The following is a 22,336-nucleotide window of genomic DNA, read 5'->3' as shown; positions in this document are numbered from 1 at the left end:
GACCTCATCACTTTCCCCCTTTAAAGTCTTTTGACAACAACCTATTATGTACAGTGAAAGTTGAAGCTTCCAAAGAGACCACTGGCCCACTGAAAAAGCAAAGGCTCTAGAACCAGACAGACCCGGATTCAAATTCTGACCTGCTAAACTTGGGGAAGTTACTACCCACTCTGAGCCCACGTTCCCTCATTTGTGAAAGAAGGATACTGATGGCCTCCTCTCAGAGTTGTTTTAGAGATTAAAGACAGTGCAGTCAGTGCCTAAAATGCGATACAAAGTAGGTGTGTGCTGGCCTGGCACCCAAGGCCCTTAGAATCTGGTCTCTACCTGTCTCTCTACAGGACTGCCCAACTGATACTCCACAAACTTTATGTTCCAATAACTACGTGTAGTTCTGCCCAGTGTCCACACTCTCCATCCTGCAAGTGAACACACACACATTCCTTTATTTTGTTACCAGCTCCTGCTCATCCTCTATGATGGGCCTAACTCCTACTCACCCTTCAAGATTCAGTTCAGAGAGCACCTTCCTCCAGGAAGCCTTTTCTGTTCTCTGCCAGACAGAGTTAATCATCTCTTTTCAGTGTCCCACAGTTGCACAACACATATAATTTATCTTCCAAAGTAGGACACTTGAGAGTAAAAGGAGGAATTATTCATAATTATGCCTAGACAATAAGCAGCAACCAGGATGCCTATTACCATTTATGCATCTATGATGGCACTTACCATGCCTGTAATGAAATTCTATTCATGTGTCTGGACCTTCTCCAGCCCCAGAAGACCATAAGCTCCTCAAGGGCAAACCTTATTCATCTTTGCATTCCGAAAACCTAAGTGCCAAGTTAAGCAGTGTTGATGTGAACATACCCACAATAAATTCTGGTACAGGCTACTAATGCTCACGGCCACACATGTAACTTCTTCTTCAATACTAACTGTGAGCTGGACTAGCAAATTTTTGTATGATGAATTTTTTTTAAGAAGCATTGACTGAAAAATTAGTTACCAGTTATCTAAACAGCAGTCAGGAAGAGCCTGAGAATCTAAGACAGAGGAAACAAAAATCTCTAAAGGGAAGTTACATCAAAAGATACAAAGTATTCGCTTTTATTAAAACTGTATATGCCTTCAGCTTTTAGTGTAAGAACAATTCACCAGTGTTCTATCCCTAGTCTGTCTTTCTAGAGTATACTTTAAAAAAAAGTATCTCTTCTCCAACTTCAAAGGGGGAAAAAATGTTTGATGTAAGAATGGTCAGTCATGAATCAAAGTGAAAGAGAAAGCATGCAATGCAGAGGTTCTCAAAGCAAGGGAGAATCCATTTAAGGGCATTCAATTTAAAGGGAAATCCACTCAGCTATTTCTCCCAAGCAAACTGTTCCTAACAAGCAGGAGGATTTATACCCTACCCAACCCCCATGAAGTCTCTCTCTTACATCTAGGAAAAAAAACGCTAGAAAATGTTTGAAAGAATATCTACTTCTCAACAACATAATTAACAGTGACAAAAATCAACCTCTTGGGGTTTACTACACTACTGAAATTGTCCAGAAATCTCTTCTTTCCTACCAAAATAGATTTTAAAAATGTTCCTGGTATTATGCTAGCCACCAATCTCAGCAAGGTCGGGGGCAGTATGAAACTGCCCCCAAGTCAGTGCACCTGAGTGCCATGGCAAGAACTCCAAATTCACCTGTTCAAAGAGTAATTAGATCCAATCTACGATCCAACCATTACAGCTCACTCAGGTCAAGCTGCTTGCTCTCTCTCCAGCGTAAGCGCTCACAAACGCTCCAGCACTTGTTACACCGTTTTTTTTTTTTTTTTCAATGAGGGGAGAAAAGTTCTTGCTCACCCACCAACTGATCCCATCCAAAGAGACCGAAAACTCTAAACAAAGAATAATAAAACATACGCAGACTTACACACCATAGTCCTACAAGTCAGCTTCCAGGTATCTAAGTGCACCAGAAAGTAATTCCTATTCATGTTAATATTTTTTAAATGAATAACCATAGAAGAAAAAGAAGATAAAGAACATACCAGGATAATCTGGCAAGAGTTGAGACAATGGTAAAACAGAAATAGCAACCTGGATACTGAAGTGCAAATAACAGTAAATTCAAGAACCTAAAGAGACTTAACAGAACAGTGGACCCCAAATTCCTAGTGCCTTTCAACCAGGAAGAGCTAACAGAGCTTTGAGACAAGCGGACTTTAGAATTCCGTCAGTACATAACACAGGATTTAAAGGTACTTTCACCTACCTCTAACAAGTAAAACTCTGGCAAGCAAATTTCCTTCTGGTGCCCAAAGTCATAAACACCTGCATAACAGAAACTCAAGAGGAGAATTTCAATGAAAAGACCCAACTCAAGGAGAAAGAGAGCACGGCCTTCTGGCTCTCTCCTACTCTCCTTCAGGCCTCAATTTGTTTCCAGGTGAAGAAACATTGGAAAAATCCTAAAGTTAACAAGAGATCCTGAAAGCTAACCAAAACTTCCAAACTTGACTGAATCTGAGAAAAATATTTAGGTACCTCGAAATCTTCATATTTCATATGCCAAACCAAAACAAGTTAACTGAAGCACAAAACTTCAACACACAAACTAATTGCTACTTCTGTTCCTTGGGTAACAGATGCCTGGGGAAGATGATCAGGTACTCCAAATTTTTCCTATAAACTAAACAGCATTAGTTCTTTTTAAGTCAACGACTGAGTTTTACAGGCTCCAAGAAAGAAAAAGTTGAACCATAGTTTTCTAAAAACCTCAAACACACGTTCATCTTCTTCTGCACAACACCTCTGAGGCAAGAACCTCACTCTCCAATAAAATGAAAGATTAGAAAGTTGAGCTTCATTCATCATTAAAAGTGAATTATAGCAATTGCATATAAACTACAAGTTGTCGAGAGACAAGTGTGCCATCTGCACTATAACCCTGCTTTGTGATAATTCTGAGAAAGTGACATTTCTGAGACAAGTATAACCTGTTACTACTGTCATCAGCAAGATTTTATAAGAATATGTCTCAAAGTGTCTTAGCTTTGTGGGTGCAAATCCAAAAGGAAGATATTTCACTTGCAAGTCTTGTGACACTGAGAACAGAAAATTCACAACCTCCCTCACCAGACAGCTCCAAATACTCAAATTACTCTCTCCTTTGCTAAGTCCTCAGTAAGCAGTATCTTCAGAGACACTTAGTCTTTGTCCAACACTGCATGTATACATGCACCAGGACAACAAGGAATAGAGAACACACAGATACATTCTTTGCAAAGTGTACTTAGTTCTCTGCAGAATGCCTATGTCCAGACTTATGAAGTCCAGTCAGCAGTTCTCAAAGTGTGGTCGGTGGGCCACCTGCATTACAACCAACCTGGGTAGCTGGTTAAAATGAACATACTCAGGCTCTACTTCAGAATCTAAGACTCAAAAGGTCTTAGGTAGGACCCTAAGATGAGTATTCATTAACAACCTCCCCAGGTGTCCCCACAGGACACTAAAGTTTGAGAACCACAGCTCAGGGTTCAAGCTGGGAGTAAGCATTTGTTTCCCTCCACACACCTGGTTTAGATTTCGAAATCTCAAAATGCCACTCGCGTCCTTGAAACTGGGGGCTCTTTCCCACCCCCGGAGTCAAACGCACTACCCCACTGCCCACCAGGAAGCGAGGGAGGAGCTTCCGACCTTTCCCGGAAACCTAACTCCCCCGGGTGCACAAACGAAGCTTCCCCAGACCCCCGAGATACTGCCAAATAGTGGGGGAGGGGTGGCTGAGGCCCCGCCGCCCGGAGAGGGAGGAGCCGGCCAGCCAGCTCGCCCCTCCGCAGGAATTTGGGGGGGGGGGAAGCGTGCAGAAAAAGGCGCCACATCCGACCCGGCGGGGGACCTCTCCCCACCGAACGCCTTGGGGGGGGACTGTCCCGTTCCCGAGTGGCCCGCCCCCTCCTGCGGTGGGCAGGGCTTTCACCCCTCCCCCTCCCGGTGGGGGGGTGCCCGCCCAACCCACCCTCCACACGCCCCCCCACCAAGCCCCCCTCTGCCGCCCGCCTCACCAGGCGCGCGGCCTCGGCCCACGTGCGCTCCTTCTTCCTCTTCTGTTTGTCCTTCATCCTCCTCCTCCCCGGCGGCGGCGGCGGCGGCGGCGGCTCCACGCGGGACCTCCGGGCGGGGTGGGCTAGGGCGGCGGCGGCGGCGCGGGGCTGGGGCGGCGGCGGCGGCGGCGGCGGCGGCGGCAGCAGCAGCGGGGGGCGCGTGGCGGCGGCGGCGCGCGAGGACTCGGGTGCGGCCGGGGAGAAGGGGCGGGCGCGCTGGGGACCGGCTGGCGCGAGACCCGGCGCGAGGACGGCGGTGGGGGAGGGGTGGCGGCTCCACGCGCCCGCGCTGCGTCAGTCGCCCGCGGCGGCGGTGGCGGTGGAGGCGGCGGCAGCAGTGGCCCCGCGATCGCTAAGGAATGCGGCGGCACCGCATAACCATGGGGTCAGAGGTCACAGCTCTGGCCTCCGCTTTCCCGCTCTGCTGAGGGGCCAAGACTAGACTGGCGGCGGGGCAGGAAGGCGAGACGCGGCTTTCCCTTCGGCGCCAGGGTATATGCGTGTCTGCTGTGGGTGTGTGTGAGTGTGTGTGAAGAGTGAGGAGGGGGACTGTGGGGTTTTTTTTTTTTTTTTTTTTTTGAACAAAAACAAACCGAAAAGGTGGCTGGGAGTCGTAGTCCAGGCTGCCTGTCTGGCCTCTCCCGCTCCGGAAGAATATGGCTGCTTGCAACCTTCGGACCACACTTCCCGGCGATCCCAGCGGCCCGTCTTTTCCGCCCTCCCCTCCTTTCCTCCGCCCCGCGCAGAGCTCGGTGAGGAAGGGGGAAAGACAGTCTTTCGGGGAAGGGGCTGGGTGGAGTCTCGCGAGGTGCGGGAACTGGATGGGGGCCTGAAGCATTATGGGAGGTAATGCTGGGAAGGGGCGGTGGCTGGATCCCCACCACACCACCTCCACCGTGCTAGGTTTAACCCCTTCTGCGCTTCTCTCTTGCGGGCCGTCGCGCTGTTAAGGGTGGGGATTGACAACTGGTAGCTCAACCCCCACCCCCCACTTAGTGCCTTTCTCCGCCTAAGCGATTCTCACGGACACTTCTTGTAGGTGACAAGTGACAGGACTTTCCCTTTTGGTCCTCCGCTAAATGACTCACTGCCGCATAATAATGAGACAAAAAGAAACTCATACCAGTAAAACGGTTATTTCATGATTGAGGGACCTAGACAGTTTCCCATTTCCTCCTGTGCTTTCATGCCGCTTTGTGTTTGCAGAAGCTGTATTTGCAGAAGCTGCACCCCAGCCCACAGTGTTCTTACCACCTAGTGAACTTGGTGATATGGGTGGTGTAAAGAACTTGGACTTAGGGGCCATACTTTCCAGAATGCACCTGAGGCCTTTTTTGAGGCAGTACCCTGGAGAGAACACAGAACCTGGGGTCAAACGGACCTAGACCAGCCAGTCCAGGTTATCAGCGTAATACCTAACAGCATTATTGAGATTAAAATCAACATAAAACACCTGGCATGTTGGAAGAGGGTGTGAATGGGTATATATAATTTGGCTCCTGGCATAGAGCTAGTGTTTAATAGGTACCGGGCTGAGAGGCAATGGGCAATGTATTTACCCTCTCTGAGCCTTGGTTGCAGAGCACGAAATGAAATGAGATTCAGAGTACCCAACACATAGGTTTTCTGTGCCTGGTTGTTGAATCAGCCAATATCCAGAAACATTCCTAGAATCAGCCTTAAATTGGATAATGGCCAGTTCTTTAAAATTAGGGAGGAAGGGTCAGTGGCCATATTTGAAAGTTTTTCCCTCTGAGGAAGCACACTCTTCACTCCCTGAGGTCAGCACACGGGAGAGCCAATGCTTAGGGAAGACCAACACCATGCTGCCCAAGCCTAACAAGGAGTTCAGTGCTCCTGCTTGCTTGCTTGCTTTTTATGGAAGTTCCCAGGCTAGGGGTCAAATGGGAGTTGTAGCTGCCAGCCTACACCACAGCCACAGCAATTTGGGATCCAAGCCAAGTCTGCAGTCTATACCACAGCTCACATCAATGCTGGATCCTTAACCCACTGAGCGAGGCACGGGATCAAACCCACATCCTCACGGATACTAGTCAAATTCGTTATCGCTGAGCCCCAACAGGAACTCCAGTGCTCCTGTTTCTAATGCACATCACACAAGACTTTGGTGTCCAATAAACAAAATCCTGCACAGTAAATCGACGGTAGACGGTGAAATAAGGTGCTTTAAAATCTTCTGTCCCCTTCTAACTTCACTCCAACAGAGGGAAAGGAAGAATCCCACCTCCACAACCCAAAAATTGTCTGACCTGATTTTTTTTTTTTTTTTTTTTTTTTTTTTGTCTTTTCGAGGGTCACTTCCCGCGGCATATGGAGGTTCCCAGGCTAGGGGTCGAATTGGAGCTGTAGCCACCGCCCTACACCAGAGCCACAGCAAATTGGGATCCGAGCCGTGTCTGCAACCTACACCACAGCTCATGGCAACGCTGGATCGTTAACCCACTGAGCAAGGCCAGGGATCGAACCCCACAACCTCATGGTTCCTAGTCGGATTCGTTAGCCACTGTGCCACAACGGGAACTCCTGACCTGATTTCTTTTAATGTTGGTTATTGTTGTTTAATCTGCAGCTGCCACAGTAACCTTTGACAAGTCATTTGGCTTGATTCAAAATGTTTTCTTCTTGAGTAGCTTCATCCTCCTCTGACCTCCAAGGAGTAGAGGAGATTCACTCTAAAACTTACATTTTTTTGCAGTCCACATAGTGGTTCACTGGTAACAAACCCGATTAGTATCCATGAAGATATGGGTTTGATCCCTGGCCTTGCTCAGTGGGTTAAGGATACGGCATTGCCACAAGCTGTGGTGTAGGTAGCAGAGGTGGCTCCAATTGGACCCCTAGCCTGGGAACTTCCATGTGCCGTGGGTGTGGCCCTAAAAAGACAAAATAAAATAAATAAAATAAAATTTATGTTTTTTGGTTTTTTTGGCCACACCCACAGAATGGGGAAGTTCCCAGGCCAGGAATCGAACTCACACCACAGCAGCTATCCCAGCTACAGCAGTGACAATGCCATATCTTTAACCAGCTGCGCCAAAAAATTTACATGTTAATACATGCACCGTGATTGGCAGAATAGTGGCCTCCTTGGCCTCTCCCTCCCTACCGAAAGAAAAGAAAACTATGCCCTGGTCCCTAGAAACTGTGAATGTGTTACATTTCCTGGCAAAAAGGAACACTGAGGTGGAATTAAGGAGCATTAAATAGATCATTCTGGATTATCTGGATGGGCTCTTAAAAAGCAGAAGAGGGAGGCTGCAGAGTTGCTTTGGAGAGAAGAGGCAGGAAAAGAAATCAGATTTGAAGCTTGAGAGGAACTCAAACCACTGTTGCTGAAGGGGCCATGAGCCAGGGAATGTAGGCAGCCTTTAGAAGCTGAAAACAAGCCCTGTGGGCAAGTAATGGGACCTTAATCCTCTAGCCTCATGAGACTGAGTTTTCACAACCTGAATGAGCTCAGAAGCAGGTTCTCCCCATTCCCACCCCAGTGTCTGCAGAGGAGTCCATTCCTGCTAACACCTTGATTCTAGCCTTATCAGAGAAACTGCTGAGCCACACAGTCCAGACTTTTGGCCCACAGTGTGAGATATAGTGCTGTTTTAAGCCACTCAATCTGGTAACTTTTTATAGTAGCAAAAGAAAGCTAATGCAGGCACGGTGGAAATGCCTTGACTTAATTTTTTCAGCCAAAACTGCCTGGCTCTCAGTTGGGGAGAATCCAGATGTGAATGTTTTAAGGTCTCTGCCCCCACAGAATCAAACAGATTCTAATGGCAGCATCATAACTAGGGGTGAAGAGAGTACATGCAGAGGACTATACAGATGTGTGTTAGGAGTTCCCTTGTGGCGCAGCGGGTTAAGGATCTAGCATTGCCACTGCGGCAGCTTGAGTTGCTGCTGTGGCATGGGTTCAGTCCCTGGCCCAGGAACTTCCACATGCCACAGGCATGGCCAAGGAAAAAAAAAAAAGAAAAAAGATGTGTGTTAGAAAATTGGCTTTAGTCATTAAAGTCAATGTAGTCATTAAAAAATAGCTGTCACTTTTGTTTTTAAGTTAATGAGACTGATGGATATATCCTCTGTGAAAAGCCCCCAAAACAAACTGATACTCTTTTTTTTCTTTTGGTATGTGTTTTCTGTTTTTATCATGGTGCTTTTATTACAAAGTTTATTTGAAGTCAACACAGGTGCCACAGGACAGTATAAGATAAACAAATGATATCCAACCCTGCCCTGTTTGGGGATGAGTCACTGTTTTCAAGCTGCACAGTTAGGAGCAAAGACACTGAATGAATTCTTCCTGGAGAATCTGAATAACAAACACACCACCAACAGACCCAAGCATTGCCAAAAGGACACACATACCCCTGGAACCTCACCATGAGATATTGTGTTGCCACTGATTTTGGACTTCGAAGGCCTAGTTTGAATCTTCTCAGAGTCATTCTGCAGCTATCTGGTCTTGGTCAAGTTATAATACTTCTCATTGACTCAGAGCCATCATTTGGATGATGGGGTACATTAACTCAAAGGGTGGGATTGGGATTAAATGGGATCTTTGTAAAGCACCTTGAACTCAGTGGACTGCTGAAGGCCAGCTCTCTTTGCCACTAAGAAGGTTTAGAGTCTGAAGTGTAAAAAGTGCTCATTTTTATACTTCGGTGAATCAAGCCCTAGAACAGAGTTTGCCACACTGATGAACATTTTCTCCCAGTGACTCTGTCCCTGTTTTCTTTCTTTCTCTCTTTTCTTTCTTTTTCTTTTTTTTTTTTTTTCCTTTGTCTTTTTAGGGCCACACCCACAGCATATGGAGGTTCCCAGGCTAGGGGTTGAGTTGGAGCTGCAGCTGCTGGCCTGTGCCACAGCCACAGCATCTCGAGATCTGATCACGTCTGCAACCTACACCACAGCTCACAGCAACGTTGGATACTTAATCCACTGAACGAGGCCAGAGATTGAACCTGCATCCTCATGGATATTAGTTGGGTTCATTAACCGCTGAGCCGGGACAGGAACTCCCCCCGTTTTCAGTCAAAGTGGAGGTTCAGAGAGGTCAACTTACCTCCCTCAGTTCTCAGATGATGAAATGAGACATTTGCTGAACTTGCAGCTTAGCAGATGATCCTTTACAAATGTGCACTCTCTCAGTCCCTCCCACATTTCATTTCTTTGTATGATTTTTGGCTTAGTATCTGTGCTCTTGTTAGCATCTTCTTAGGGTTATCATCACACTGCCAACATCTGGCACATGGTAGGTGTTCAATCTATGGAACAAATGACCTTATTCAATAATGATTTTATCAGACAAAAATCTGAAGAACTCTTTTCCTGTCGAATGGCCCTAAACAGTATTTGGAACCTGTCTGCACAAATTGTAAACTTAGGTATAGGATTCACCCAAACACATCTATATGAGTTGTAAAGATGCTAAGTATCAAGACTTGATGACCTCCCTGTAAACAGGATCTGCCCATGTGATGGACAGCCCTAACTCGGCTTACCTGCCATTCACCATTTTATAACTCCATTCCTCTTTTTCGGTCTCCCATGAAGCTGAAAAAGTTGTTTAAATCCCATTTTACTCCACCAAAATGTTAATAATATTTACTTCTGGAGAGTGGCTTTTTTTCCCTACAAAGTATTACATTTTTTTCTCATTGAAAAAAATTATTTTTCATTTAAACCACAAAATGGAGCATTTAGATTAAGGTGGCAGATGTTTTTCACTTCTTTACGCTTGTCTAGTTTCCAAATCTTCTAGAATGAGTATGTGCCACTCATACTTATGTGAGTTTGATGAAAAAATAAGATTTTTTTATTCTTAGCAGTAATAATAATAATGAATTCTTTTTATTTTACTTATAAAGGTTTGTGGGGAGCCCCCCCAAATGGTCTTAAAGGATAACCTGAGCTAGTTTTTACCGAAATTGCAGATAATTACAGCCTTCTGCCTGATTCTTTAAGGTTTTCTGGTGGAGATTTCAGGACCCCACTAAGGAGCCCATCCCAGTTTTCAATCTATTAATGCCAAAGAGATCGACCATACATCTTTGTGATCTCAATTTAAGCCATTTCCTCTATCTTTTCTCTGTGAAGAAGGAAAAGAAACTTTTTTTTTTTTGCTTTATTTTATTTTATTTTGGGCTATACTTGTGGCATATGGAAGTTCCCAAGCTAGGGGTCAAATTGGAGCTACGGCTGCCGGGCTACACCACAGCCACAGCAATGTAGGATCCAAGCTGAGCCTGCAACCTGTACCACAGCTCACGGCAACGCCAGATCCTTAACCCACTGAGTGAGGCCAGGGATCAAACAAACCCATGTTCTCATGGATCCTAGTCGGCTTTGTTAACAGCTGAGCCACTAAGGGAACTCCAAGAAACTTTAAAGTGTATTTTAACACCAAAATTCTAAGAGTGGTGGAGCTAAGATGATGAGATTGGTAGATGGGTTGTTTCTTCATTTTCAATATTTTACACTGAAAGCATTAACTTACACACTACCCCAAATGGTATTTCTTCCTCTTTAATGATTACTAAGAACTGAAGGTGAAGTTGAGGGCTTAGATAAATGGCTTTCACAGGCCTTAACTCTCGAGTATCTCAACTACCAAGTGAGCTAAGTGAGAAAACTGGCAGGGCCAGTCAAGCAAAGGAACATTCCCAAGAGCATACAATTAGTTGTTGTTAGAGTCAAGACTTAAAAGTCAAAACTCATCACAGATTCTTTCTAGGGCCCTGTGGGAGCCCAGCTCCAAAATGGCCCTCAGTGATTCCCAGCCCCAACATGCACACTCTTTTTAGTCCCTCCCACTTTGAATAGGCTGAACTCTAAAACCAACAGGATAGTTTGGAAATGACTGTGTCTGGCTTCTGGGGCTCGATCCTAAAAGACATTGCAGCTTCTCTGCTTTGTTCTCTTAGGTCACAGGCTCTAGGGGAAGCCAGGCACCATGTCATGAAGACACTCAAGCCCCCATATGGAGAGGTGACCTCTACACAGCACATGGCCTCAGGCAAGCTTTCAGATGACTTCAGCCCTGGCCAACATCTGTGAGTTCTACCTCATGAAAGATCCAGAGCCAGAATCACCTGAATAGGCAGCTCCTGGATTCCTGACACACAGGAACGGTGTGAGATAATATTCATTGGTTTAAGTCACTAAGTTCTGAGGTAACCTGTTACACGGCGATAGACAAGGAATACAGTGCCTCCCTTGTGCTTGCTTTGTATGTTTGGTGAAATCTACTAAAAATCAAGGGACCTTCTTTCCAGAAAAACTTATTTATACAAAATTCTCTGTAGCATTTCAGGGTGTGCCCAGACCCCCTGAAGTCAATATAGTAAGAGCAGTAACTGTAGTACTCCCCCTTTTCCTCAAAGGCTCAGAAAAATAAAGCCACTTGTCCCAATTCGTGGAGCTACTGTATGCCAGAGCCAGGATTGAAACCCAAGTAACCCAACTTTGTACACAGCTCACACTCTTTTGTCACTTGCTCTTTTGCCTCCCTGGAGCCCTAGGCTCAGAACCCCTGTTCTAAGCTAAGAAATCCTATCTTTTCTCTTCCCATGTACTCTATCTCTTTAATTATAGAAGGTGAATTTCTTTAATCCTGTTTTGACTGCAATTCCTAAGCGACCCATTGTGTGTTAGTTCCTACTGCAGAGACAAAGTCAAGGTTACTGACTCTGAGGGTTCCCTGCTCTAATGGGATAATAGACATGGAAACAAATAACTAGGTACATTCTTAAGACCTGTCATCAATTTTGGACAAAGATGTAGTAATGGGAGTTCCTGCTGTGGTGCTGCGGAAATAAATCCGAATAATATCCATGAGGATGCGGGTTTGACCTCTGGCCTCACTCAGTGGGTTAAGGATCCGGCGTTGCCATGAGCTGTGGTGTAGGTCCCAGACATGGCTTGGATCCTGCGTTGCTATGGCTGTGGCGTAGGCCAGCAGCTGTAGCTCTCATTCAACCCCTAGTCTGGGAACTTCCATATGCAGCAGGTGTGGCCCTTAAAAAAAGCAAAAAAAGGAGTTCCCGTCATGGCGCAGTGGTTAACGAATCTGACTAGGAACCATGAGGTTGCGGTTTCGATCCCTGCCCTTGTTCAGTGGGTTAATGATCCGGCGTTGCCGTGAGCTATGGTGTAGGTCGCAGATGCGGCTCGGATCCCTCGTTGCTGTGGCTTTGGCGTAGGGCGGTGGCTACAGCTCTGATTCGACCCCTAGCCTGGGAACCTCCATATGCCACGGGAGCAGCCCAAGAAATGGCAAAAAGACAAAAAAAAAAAAAAAAAAAAAAAAAAAGAGGATGCACTAACAAACTCTCTAGGAGGAGGGACTTCACAGAGGTGGTGATACTCCTGTTCTTGAAAGAAAGAGTGGCTCCAGGGAATTCTAGGTAGAAGTGAGTATGATGAGAGGATGGGATGGCAACCTCCACGTGTGTGTGAAAGTGCAAGGGTGTTCAGCTGGGGAGGGACAGCAGTCCAGTGGGGGAGGAGGAGGCAAGGTCGGAAAGGTGGGCTGGGACCTAGTAGGGGGCATGTGGGAAGGATAGGAGGTAGATCCCCATGCTGAGGAGTTCTAATTGCCTTCTATAACAACCAGGAATCAACAGAGCTCTGCTTTGAGCTCAGATACTGGCTCTTACCCAACCCTGTGGCCCAAAACCCAACAGCCCAGGGCCTGACACAGAGCAGATGCTCTGTTTGCTGAACAGATTCATTCACGCAGGACGGGTGATAACACTGGTCTGTAGTGGATGGGGAGCAAGATGGGTGCAGAGTCATCCTGGACTCCTCCTTGAATATTTCTTCAGCAAGAGTTGCCCTGCTGCCCTATACTCACCGAGTCCTTTGCACTCCCACAGCACCCAAAGCCTCCTGCAAAATGCGATGAGGAAAAATATCCACTCTTGACATTAATGATGACTTCCTCAGGGTCAGCCAGAGGACCTCAGGGACTGCAGGCCTATTTGCTGTCCTGCCGTCTGTCCTAGAAGAGAGGTTCTTCTATCCCAGAAAACAGTAAATGCAGCATTGGGCACCTTCTTTGGTTGGCATTGATAAGTTTATCCTGATACCAGCTTTCCGCTGAACCCTGGAGACTAACAGCCCAATAAGACACAGTTCCTGCATTATCTAGATGGATTTCAAGCCAATGTGGTAGGTGCCCTAGCAATAGAAACCTAGGGTGCTCCTGGAGCTGAGAGACTCGGACGTCTAAAAGCTGATACTGGAGTTCCCGTCGTGGCTTAGCGGAAACAAATCTGACTAGCATCCATGAGGATGCAAGTTCCATCCTTGGCCTCACTCAGTGGGTTAAGGATCCAGCGTTGCCATGAGCTGTGGTGTAGGTCACAGATGCGGCTCGAATCCTGCATGCTGTGGCTGTGGCTGTGGTGTAGGTGGCAGCTGTAGCTCTGATTCAACCCCTAGCCTGGAAACCTCCATATACCGTGGGTGTAGCCCTAAAAAGACAAAAAAATAAAAAAAATAAAAGCTGATACTATGTAGGGGAGAGATTATTTCCCAAATCAACAATTACAGCTACTTTAGGTGCAAAATAAACATTTAAAAACAAGTGACTAGATAAAGAGAACAGAGTGGTGGTTGCCAGGGGTGGGGGTGGGGGGTGGACAAAATGGGTAAAAGTGCTCAAAAGGTACAAACTTCCAGTTATAAAGTAAGTCCTTGGGATGTAATATACAGCATGCGACAATAGTTAATAATACTGTATTGCATATTTTAACATTGCTAAGAGAATGGATCTTAAAAGTTCTCATCACAAGAAAAGAAATGTGCAACTCCATGTGGTGATCGATATTAACTAGACTTACTGTGGCGACCATTTTACAATATAAACAAATACAGAATCATTATTTTCACACCTGAAACTAATATAATGTTTTATGTCAATTATATCTCGATTTTTAAAAACGAATAACTTTCTTATGTACTAAGAAATTCACATTCACAAAAACAAAATGAAACAAAACTTACACTGTCTGGAAATAAAATTAACATAAAATCATACATCTTCTGTGAAGAAAACTATAGGCTCTGCCAAGGAACGTGAAGTCTTGGACCAATAAAGAGCACAGCTTGCCTCAGGCTGGAAGACCCTATAACATGTGGATACTCATTATCTCAAAATTATCCTATCAAATAAATGCCATCCCAGTTAAGATTCCAGTGAGATTTTATTGTCAAAGTGATCCTAAAATTCAAGTGGAAAAAATAGATACACAGTTTTCACAGTGAAAAGACTGAACACAGAGTTCCCGTTGTGGCTCAGTGGTTAGCGAACCCGACTAGCATCTGTGAGGATGCGAGTTCGATCCCTGGCCTCGATCAGTGGGTTAAGGATCTGGCGTTGCCAAGAGCTGTGGTGTAGGTCGCAGAAGCAGCTCGGATCCTGCATTGCTGTGGCTGTGGTGTAGGCTGGCAACTACAGCTCAGATTAGACCCCTGGCCTGGAAACATCCATATGCCATGGGTGTACCCTAGAAAAGATAAAAAGACCAAAAATAAAAAATTAAAAAATTAAAAAGACCGAACATTTACTGACCACTTACCATGTACCAGACCCTGGCCAAGGACTTGCCATGCACTATTTCATTTCTTCACAAAAACATCGTTAAGGTAGATACTGTTACTATTAACTTTATTTTTTAAAAATATTATTTATTTATTTTTTGGCCATGCCCAAGGCATGCAGAAGATCCTGTGCCAGTGGTCAAACTCACACCACAGCAGTGGCCCAAGGAGCCACACTGACAACAGTGGATCCTTAATCCACTGCGCCACAAGAGAATTATTAACTTTAGACGGATAAGGAAGCAGAGGTTCAGAGAGAAAAAAATAACTTGCCCATGATTACACAGCTAGCTGACCTGGGGTTAAAGCTCAGGCTGGTTGAATGAACCCAAACTTGGCCGAATTTAACCACTCTGCCCTACTGCCAAGAAAAGTTCGAAGATTAAAATGAGTTGGGACTTGTTCTACCAGATATTAAAATGCATTAGGTAGCCACACCAAATAAAACAGTCCAACCTGACAAAGGAACTGACAGACCTATTAAACCAGAGTATAGAAATAGAGCCAAGTATACACGGAATTGGAACGCATCCTAAAGGTAACATTTCATATTGGTAGAGAAAAGGTGGAAGTCAATAAACAGAACAGGACCAACTGGGTAGCCATTTGAAGAAAAATTAAGTTGGAGCGCTACTTCTCTCCTTAAATCTAAATTCCATCTCTCAGATCAAAGATGTATATGTGATAAAAGAAACAATAAAAGCACTGGAAGTGGGAGTTCCCATCGTGGCGCATCGGAAAGGAATCCGACTAGGAAGCATGAGGTAGCGGGTTCAATCCCTGGCCTCGCTCAGTGGGTTAAGGATCCGGCACTGCTGTGAGCTGTGGTGTAGGTTGCAGACATGGCTCGGATCCACTGTTGCTGTGCCTCTGGCGTAGGCTGGCAGCTACAGCTCCAATTAGACCCCTAGCCTGGGGAACCTCCATATGCTACACATGTGGCTCTAAAAAGCAAAACATTAAAAAATTAAAATAAAATAAAATAAAATAAAAGCACTGGAAGAGAAAGCAAGTGAATATTTTTATCATCCTGGAACTGAAAGTCTTTCTATGCATGTTATACGTTTAAAAAAAAATGCATCAAGAAAAATCAAGTCAAGATTTGACTACATAGGAGTTCCTAATGTGGCTTAGTGGGTTAAGAACCTGACATTGTGTCCATGAGGATGCAGGTTCAATCCCTGGTCTTGCTCAGTAGGTTAATAACCCGGTGTTGCCACCAGCTGTGGCACAGGTCTCAGATGCAGCATGGATCTGGCGTTGCTGTAGCTGTAGTGTAGGCCATCAACTATAGCTCCAAATCAACCCCTAGCCTGGGAACCTACATATGCCTCAGGTGTGGCCCTAAAGACACACACCCACACACACACACAAAGATTTGACTACATACAATGAAAAATTCATGTGTGGCAATAAAATACCAAAGGTTAAAGACCATCAATGAAGTGGAGGAAAATATCTGTCACATATCTGATGAAGAGTTAAGATTCCTAATAAACAGAGAGTTCTTAAAAGTCAATAGGAAAAAAAAAAAAAAAAAAAGGAGTTCCCGTCGTGGCGCAGTGGTTAACGAATCCGACTAGGAACCATGAGGTTTCGGGTTCGGTCCCTGCCCTTGCTCAGTGGGTTAACGATCCGGCGTTGCCGTGAGCTGTGGTGTAGGTTGCAGACACAACTCGGATCCTGTGTTGCTGTGGCTCTGGCGTAGGCCGGTGGCTACAGCTCCGATTCAACCCCTAGCCTGGGAACCTCCATATGCCGCGGGAGCGGCCCAAGAACCAAGAGATAGCAACAACAACAACAACAAAAAGACAAAAGACAAAAAAAAAAAAAAAAAGTCAATAGGAGGCACCCCCTTGGGAAGCAGTGGGTTAAGGATCTGCTGATTTCACTGCAGCGGCTTAGGTCACTGCTTTGGAACAGGTTCCATCCCTGGCCCAGGAACTTCCCACATGCCGAAGGTGCAGCCAAAAGAGGAAAAAAACATTAATACGAAACACCTGATTAGAAAATTGATCCAATAACAATGGCCTAAACAGGCAGTTGACAAAAGAAGAATCACAAATGGAAATAAATACTCAAAAATATTTTCGACCTCATTAGTAGTCTCGGAAATACAGATAGAAACAAAATTGAGATATTATTTTTCAATGGGTCAGACCAGCAAAGATTAAAAAGATTGGCAGAACCTAATGTTAGCAAGAATATAGGGAAACGGGCACAACTTATGCACAGCTGGTGGGAGTACAAATTCATATAGACATTTTGGGAGGCAGTTTACCAAAGAACAAAATTATAATGGGAAGACCCTTTGATGCAGTAATTCATTTATCCCAGGAAGGAAAATACACAAGTGAGCAATGACCTGTGTAGAAGGTTGCTTAATACAGTATTGTATAAAACAGAAAATAATCTGGAAATGACTTCAAACACCATCTATAATGTTAAATAAATTCTGGTATTCCATAAAATAAGATTACTAGGAAGCCACTCAAAAATGTAAGATAAATCTATATTTATTAACTGGACATATCTCCATATTATGGAGTGAAAACAGGACAGGTATGTACTATAAACTCATGTATATTATGTGGCCAAACTAAAAGAGTTTGCATAAAGAGATAGCTAAAATTGGCCAGGAGCTATAGGAAATGGAATTCTCAGTGATATGTCATTACTTCTTTAACTGTTTCTTTCTGCATATGTTTGGCCATCAGAATATATAATTTTTATAATGAGAATATTCAATAAAGCTTGCTGTATTTCAATGTGAAAACAGCACTTAACACCTGTCATACAACCTAGGTACTTTGTATTGTCACATCCATCATATATCAGCATATGTCAACCTACAAAGAGGGTATTATTCATTCATTTTATAGGAGACAATCTAAGGCTTGGAAAGGTTAAGCAACTTGCAACGGGAGTCTCAGGATTTGAACACAGGTCTGGCTGACCCACGAGCTCTTTCCATAAGGCTGCATTTTTACTAATAATTAATACTGCTATTAATATTTGGTAATACACACCTCTTATTGTGTGCCTATGAAGTGCCAGGCACTTGATGGATGTTTTCTTTCATCCTTGCAGCAACTCTGAGAGCAGCAGGGTGGGTATTAACTCTCACCAAGGAGCAATAGCTTCCTTCGGGTAATAAAAGCTAACCCAGGTTTATCCAGCTCCAAAACCTCCCTGTTCCATTTTGCCACATCCACTGCAACTCTGGCAAAATACTGTCTTCACCCTGAGATATTATTTGCCCTGAGATCTTTGTTCCTCTACATGTCTTTACATTTCTATCTTGTAGCTCTTTGGTTAGATGGTAACGCTTAAATATAGATTATGCATCTAAATGCAATGCAAATGTTTACTTTTACCACATAGTATTTAAACAAGAATGTTGTGAGGTCTTAGTTTATCTGCTAATTTTATCACTGAGCTCAGAAGCCTTGGGGTCTCCCCTTGCAGACTAAAACCAAGGCAGCCAGGCTCCTACACAGTCTGGCTCATAACTGTCTGGCCCAGAGTGCCCTGGGCTCCCTCTGTTCACGCTCCAGACCACATCCATCCTGGGCTGTTCAGCTTAAAAGCTCCAGACTCCAGTAGCAGGACTGGTCCAAAGTGGCATTCAGTAAATGCCAGCTGAAGGGAGGAAAAAAGAAAGCTCTACCACGAGAGGCAGCGATTTCAACCAGGCGACACAAAAGGGTCCTTGAAGGCTGAGGGAAATTTAATTGAGCAGAGATGAGGGTAGGCTTAGATGAAGGCAACGTGCTGGCACAGTCACCTGGAGACCTACCTCCATACCGTGCTGTCCAGCTTTACAAACTGCTTTCATATAAGAATCACAAGAGCAGAGTTCGTGTTGTTGCTCAGAGGAAATGAACATGACCAGTATCCATGAGGACGCAGGTTCGATCCCTGGCCTCGCTCAGTGGTTAAGGATCCGGCATTGCCGTGAGCTGTGCTGTAGTTCACAGATGTGGCTAGGATCTGGTGTTGCTGTGGCTGTGGTGTAGGCTGGCAGCTGCAGCTCTGATTAGACCCCTAGCCTAGGAACCTCCACATGCCATGGGGTACAGCCCTAAAAAGACAAAAAATTTTTAAAAATTTTTATTATTTATTTATGTATTGTCTTTTCTGTCTTTTCCAGGGCCACACTCATGGCACATGGAGGTTCCCAGGCTAGGGGTCTAATCAGAGCTATAGCCGCTAGCCTACACCACAGCCACAGCAAGGCCAGATCCGAGCCATATCTGCGACCTACACCACAGCTCACGGCAACGCTGGATCTTTAACCCACTGAGCGAGGCCGGGGATCAAACCTGCAACCTCATGGTTCCTAGTCAAATTCGTTAACCACTGAGCCATGATGGGAACTCCTTAAAAAATTAAAAAAAAAAAAATCACAAGAGCTACCATTGACTGAATGCTTACCACATGCCAGGTGCCATGTGCTTTATCTGCTTTCCTATTCATGTATTTTTATTATGATCATTATGGCTTTTATGATTATTCTTTACTCTCTCTCTCCACTAGCTCCATCCAAGCTCTAGGGGGGGTAGGGTTTTTTCCCTGCTGTGTTCAACACCGTGCTTCGTACTGCACAGGTTCCTGAATCCTCCACAGAGCACCACAAGGTGAGGAGGATTTCTGCCCCCACTTTACAGATGAGCAGCCTGAGGCTTGGAGGGGACAAGTGACTTTTCAAAAGGCAGAGATCCAACCAGAGGGCAAGATGGAAAATAAATCCATGGTCTCTCTCCCTCCCTCACCCATGCATTTGCCTGGATTCAAAAATGTCCATTTCTGGCCTTGACATTGGGAGCTGTCACCTGCCTGCTCCTTAATTGACTAATAGTGATAACAGAACCACAACACAGACCACTCACTGAGCACTTGCTACAGACCAGGCACTGATCCAGCGCTTCACTTTTTTTTTTTTTTTTTTTTGTCTTTTTAGGGCCTCACCCGTGGCATATGGAGGTTCCCAGGCTAAAGATGGAATCGGAGCTGAAGCTGCTGGTCTATACCACAGCCAGAGCAACTTGGGATTCCAGCCGCATCTGCAACCTACAGCATAGCTCATGGCAATGCTGGATCCTTAACCCACTGAACGAGACCAGGGATCGAACCTGCAACCTCACGGATGCTAGTGAGATCCCGTCCGCTGAGCCATGATGGGAACTCCACTTCACACATTTTGACTCAGAGCAACTGGGGAAGTACTTGCTATGATCCCTTTCTGGCAGTTGAGGAATGTGAGGCCCCAGGGAGATTAAAAAAAAAAAAAAAACAAACAACTTTGCAATAATCATACAATTAGTCACTGAGGAGTTCAGAACTCACAATCCAGCAATCTGGGTCTGGCACCCACACACTTCACCACTGCCCCTGTTGCTTCCATAAGACAGTGAACCAGGAACCAGAGCAGACGGGGAGGGCTGGGATTTTCAGGACACTTACTAAGGCCAAGACTACTGTGCTTGGCCTCCTGGTAGGCATGCTCTCTTATTTTCTTTTCGTATTCTCTCTTTTTAGGGCCATACCTGTGGCATATGGAAGTTCGCAAGCTAGAGGTCAAATTGGAGATGCAGCTGCTGGGCTACACCACAGCCACAGCAATGAGGGACCTGAGCCACATCTGTGACCTACACCACAGCTCACAGCAACGCTGGATCCTTAACCCACAAAGCAAGGCCAGGGATTGAACCTCCGTCCTCATGGTTACTAGTCCAGTTTGTTATTAACTGCTGAGCCACAACAGGAACTCCCTCATATTCTCTTTTAAACCTCACAATCACCCTGTGAAGTTACGGATGAGGAAACCGAAATTCTGAGACCCTAAAAGCACCAGACAGATGAGACAGAAAGTAGACGGGTGGTTGCCTAGGGCTGTGTGGTTGGGAGGAAACAGGGAGTGGCAGTTAATGGGTACTTTTAGGGGTGATGAAAATGTTTTAAAATCGATAGTGGTGATGACTGCACAACTCCGTGAAAATACTAAAAACCACTGAATAATACACTTTAATGGGTGAAGAGCATGGTATGTGAATTTATCTTAATAAAGCTGTGTATCTTAAAAGGGGGAGGGCACATGGAAGGAAGTGGCAGAGGGGGAATTTCCACTGGCTTCAGATCAAAAACTTTGGAGCTGCTGTTGCCTCTTCTTTTTCTCTCACTTCGAAGCACATGCAATTATCAGCATCAACACATATCCTTAGGCACGTTACCGCTTCTCTGGGCTCACTTGCACCCCCACAGCCACACCTCTCCTCCGAGTCCCTGCAGCCCTTCAAAGCAGTCTCTCTCCTCTCCCCTTGCTCCCTCTGCTCCCAGAGAGCAGCCAGAGGGATCCTTTTTAAAGCATTCCTGTCAGATTTCCCTCTTTTGCTTAAAAGCCTCCGATGGTCCAAAAATAAAATTCGCTTACCATTCTAAGCTGGCCCTCAGCCACCTGTCCAACCTCAGTGCCCACTTGCCACACTTGCCACCTTGCTGTCCCCAAACACACTCCCCTTCACCGGACCTGGGCACTGTGGTTCCCTCTCCCGGGAACACTCTTCCTCTGGGTACCAGACACCCACACGCTTGTGCCCTAATTTCACTCAGGGCTCTGCTCCAGGGGAGCTGCTGCAGAGGAGCCCTGGCCAACCTCTCAGCCTAACCCAGCCATCGCCCCCAGCTCATCATTCTCTAACCTCCGACCTGCCTTGTTTTCTTTGAGGGCACCTCTGACCACATGACAGCCCACACTTCTTCGTTAAGCACTCGCTAGAACGTGCCACTCTGGGAGCAGGTGCTTCATCCTGGATCCCTAGGACTGGAACAATGTCCAGGTCTTATAGTCAAAACAATGAAAAAATGGATCTGAGGCCAACATCCTGGTTCCTCTCACTGCCCCTGGGACAACTTAACAGAGAGACTGGTCACTGAGTTCAACACACCCCTCTCTGAAATCTGCACACACCCCCACTGCATCCCCGCTTCACTGCACCCTGTCAGGGCCATATCCGAACCACTGATCACCCTGAATTGTACATATTTATGAAAGACGCTAACTCCCTACCAGACTGGGAGCTTCGGGAGGGCGGGCCCTGAGTGGGAGCCCACGACATCTAGCACACTATCGTCAACAGCGCCATGTCTGTCTTTTGTTCCCTGGCCAAGGAAGATACATTTCAAAATCGATGGCAGAAGTTTAATTTGTCTGTTCCTAACATCACGAAGGAATGACCTTCCATTCTACTACACTGAAAAACACCTCAGCCCCATTCCTAGGGAACCAAGACCTGAGGTCATGTTCAAGCCCCTTGGAATTCCTTGGGTTCTGAATCGTGCCACGGAGATCTCCTTGCAGAATGGAATTTGCCAAGTGAGGCCAGAAAACCTGTGTGAGCGGCAGGCAAACTCAGAGCAGCACTTAGTGAAATGCTTTCTGTTATCTCAGAGGAGTAGCAGCATGAGAGGCTGGCTTAAGGAGAAAATGCTTGAGTGTAAATAAGGCTGGCCTTCACTCCCCCTACGCACACAAAAACACCCAAGAAGGCTGTGCTGTGGAGTCAAGACCCTTCTCATTCTCCACTGCCATCACTCCAGGCTTGGGGTT

At 45.6% G+C, this 22,336-nt stretch overlaps 1 protein-coding gene across 3 annotated transcripts in view; it reads right to left on the bottom strand.

Moving 5' to 3' along the window:
- ASXL1 (additional sex combs like 1, transcriptional regulator) overlaps positions 1 to 4,189 on the bottom strand; it is an 81,145-nt gene extending 76,956 nt beyond the window's left edge. For all 3 annotated transcript variants that reach the window (XM_021077426.1, XM_021077427.1, XM_021077428.1), the window contains exon 1: positions 4,063 to 4,189. In XM_021077426.1, coding sequence (XP_020933085.1) covers positions 4,063 to 4,119 — 57 coding nt within the window. In that variant the 5' untranslated portion in view covers positions 4,120 to 4,189. The remainder of the gene's footprint in view (positions 1 to 4,062) is intronic.

The sequence above is a fragment of the Sus scrofa genome, chromosome 17, assembly GCF_000003025.6.
Source record: "Sus scrofa isolate TJ Tabasco breed Duroc chromosome 17, Sscrofa11.1, whole genome shotgun sequence".
Classification (NCBI taxonomy): Eukaryota; Metazoa; Chordata; class Mammalia; order Artiodactyla; family Suidae; genus Sus; species Sus scrofa.
Note: the sequence above shows the minus strand (reverse complement) of the source record. Positions and strands in the feature narration are given on the sequence as shown.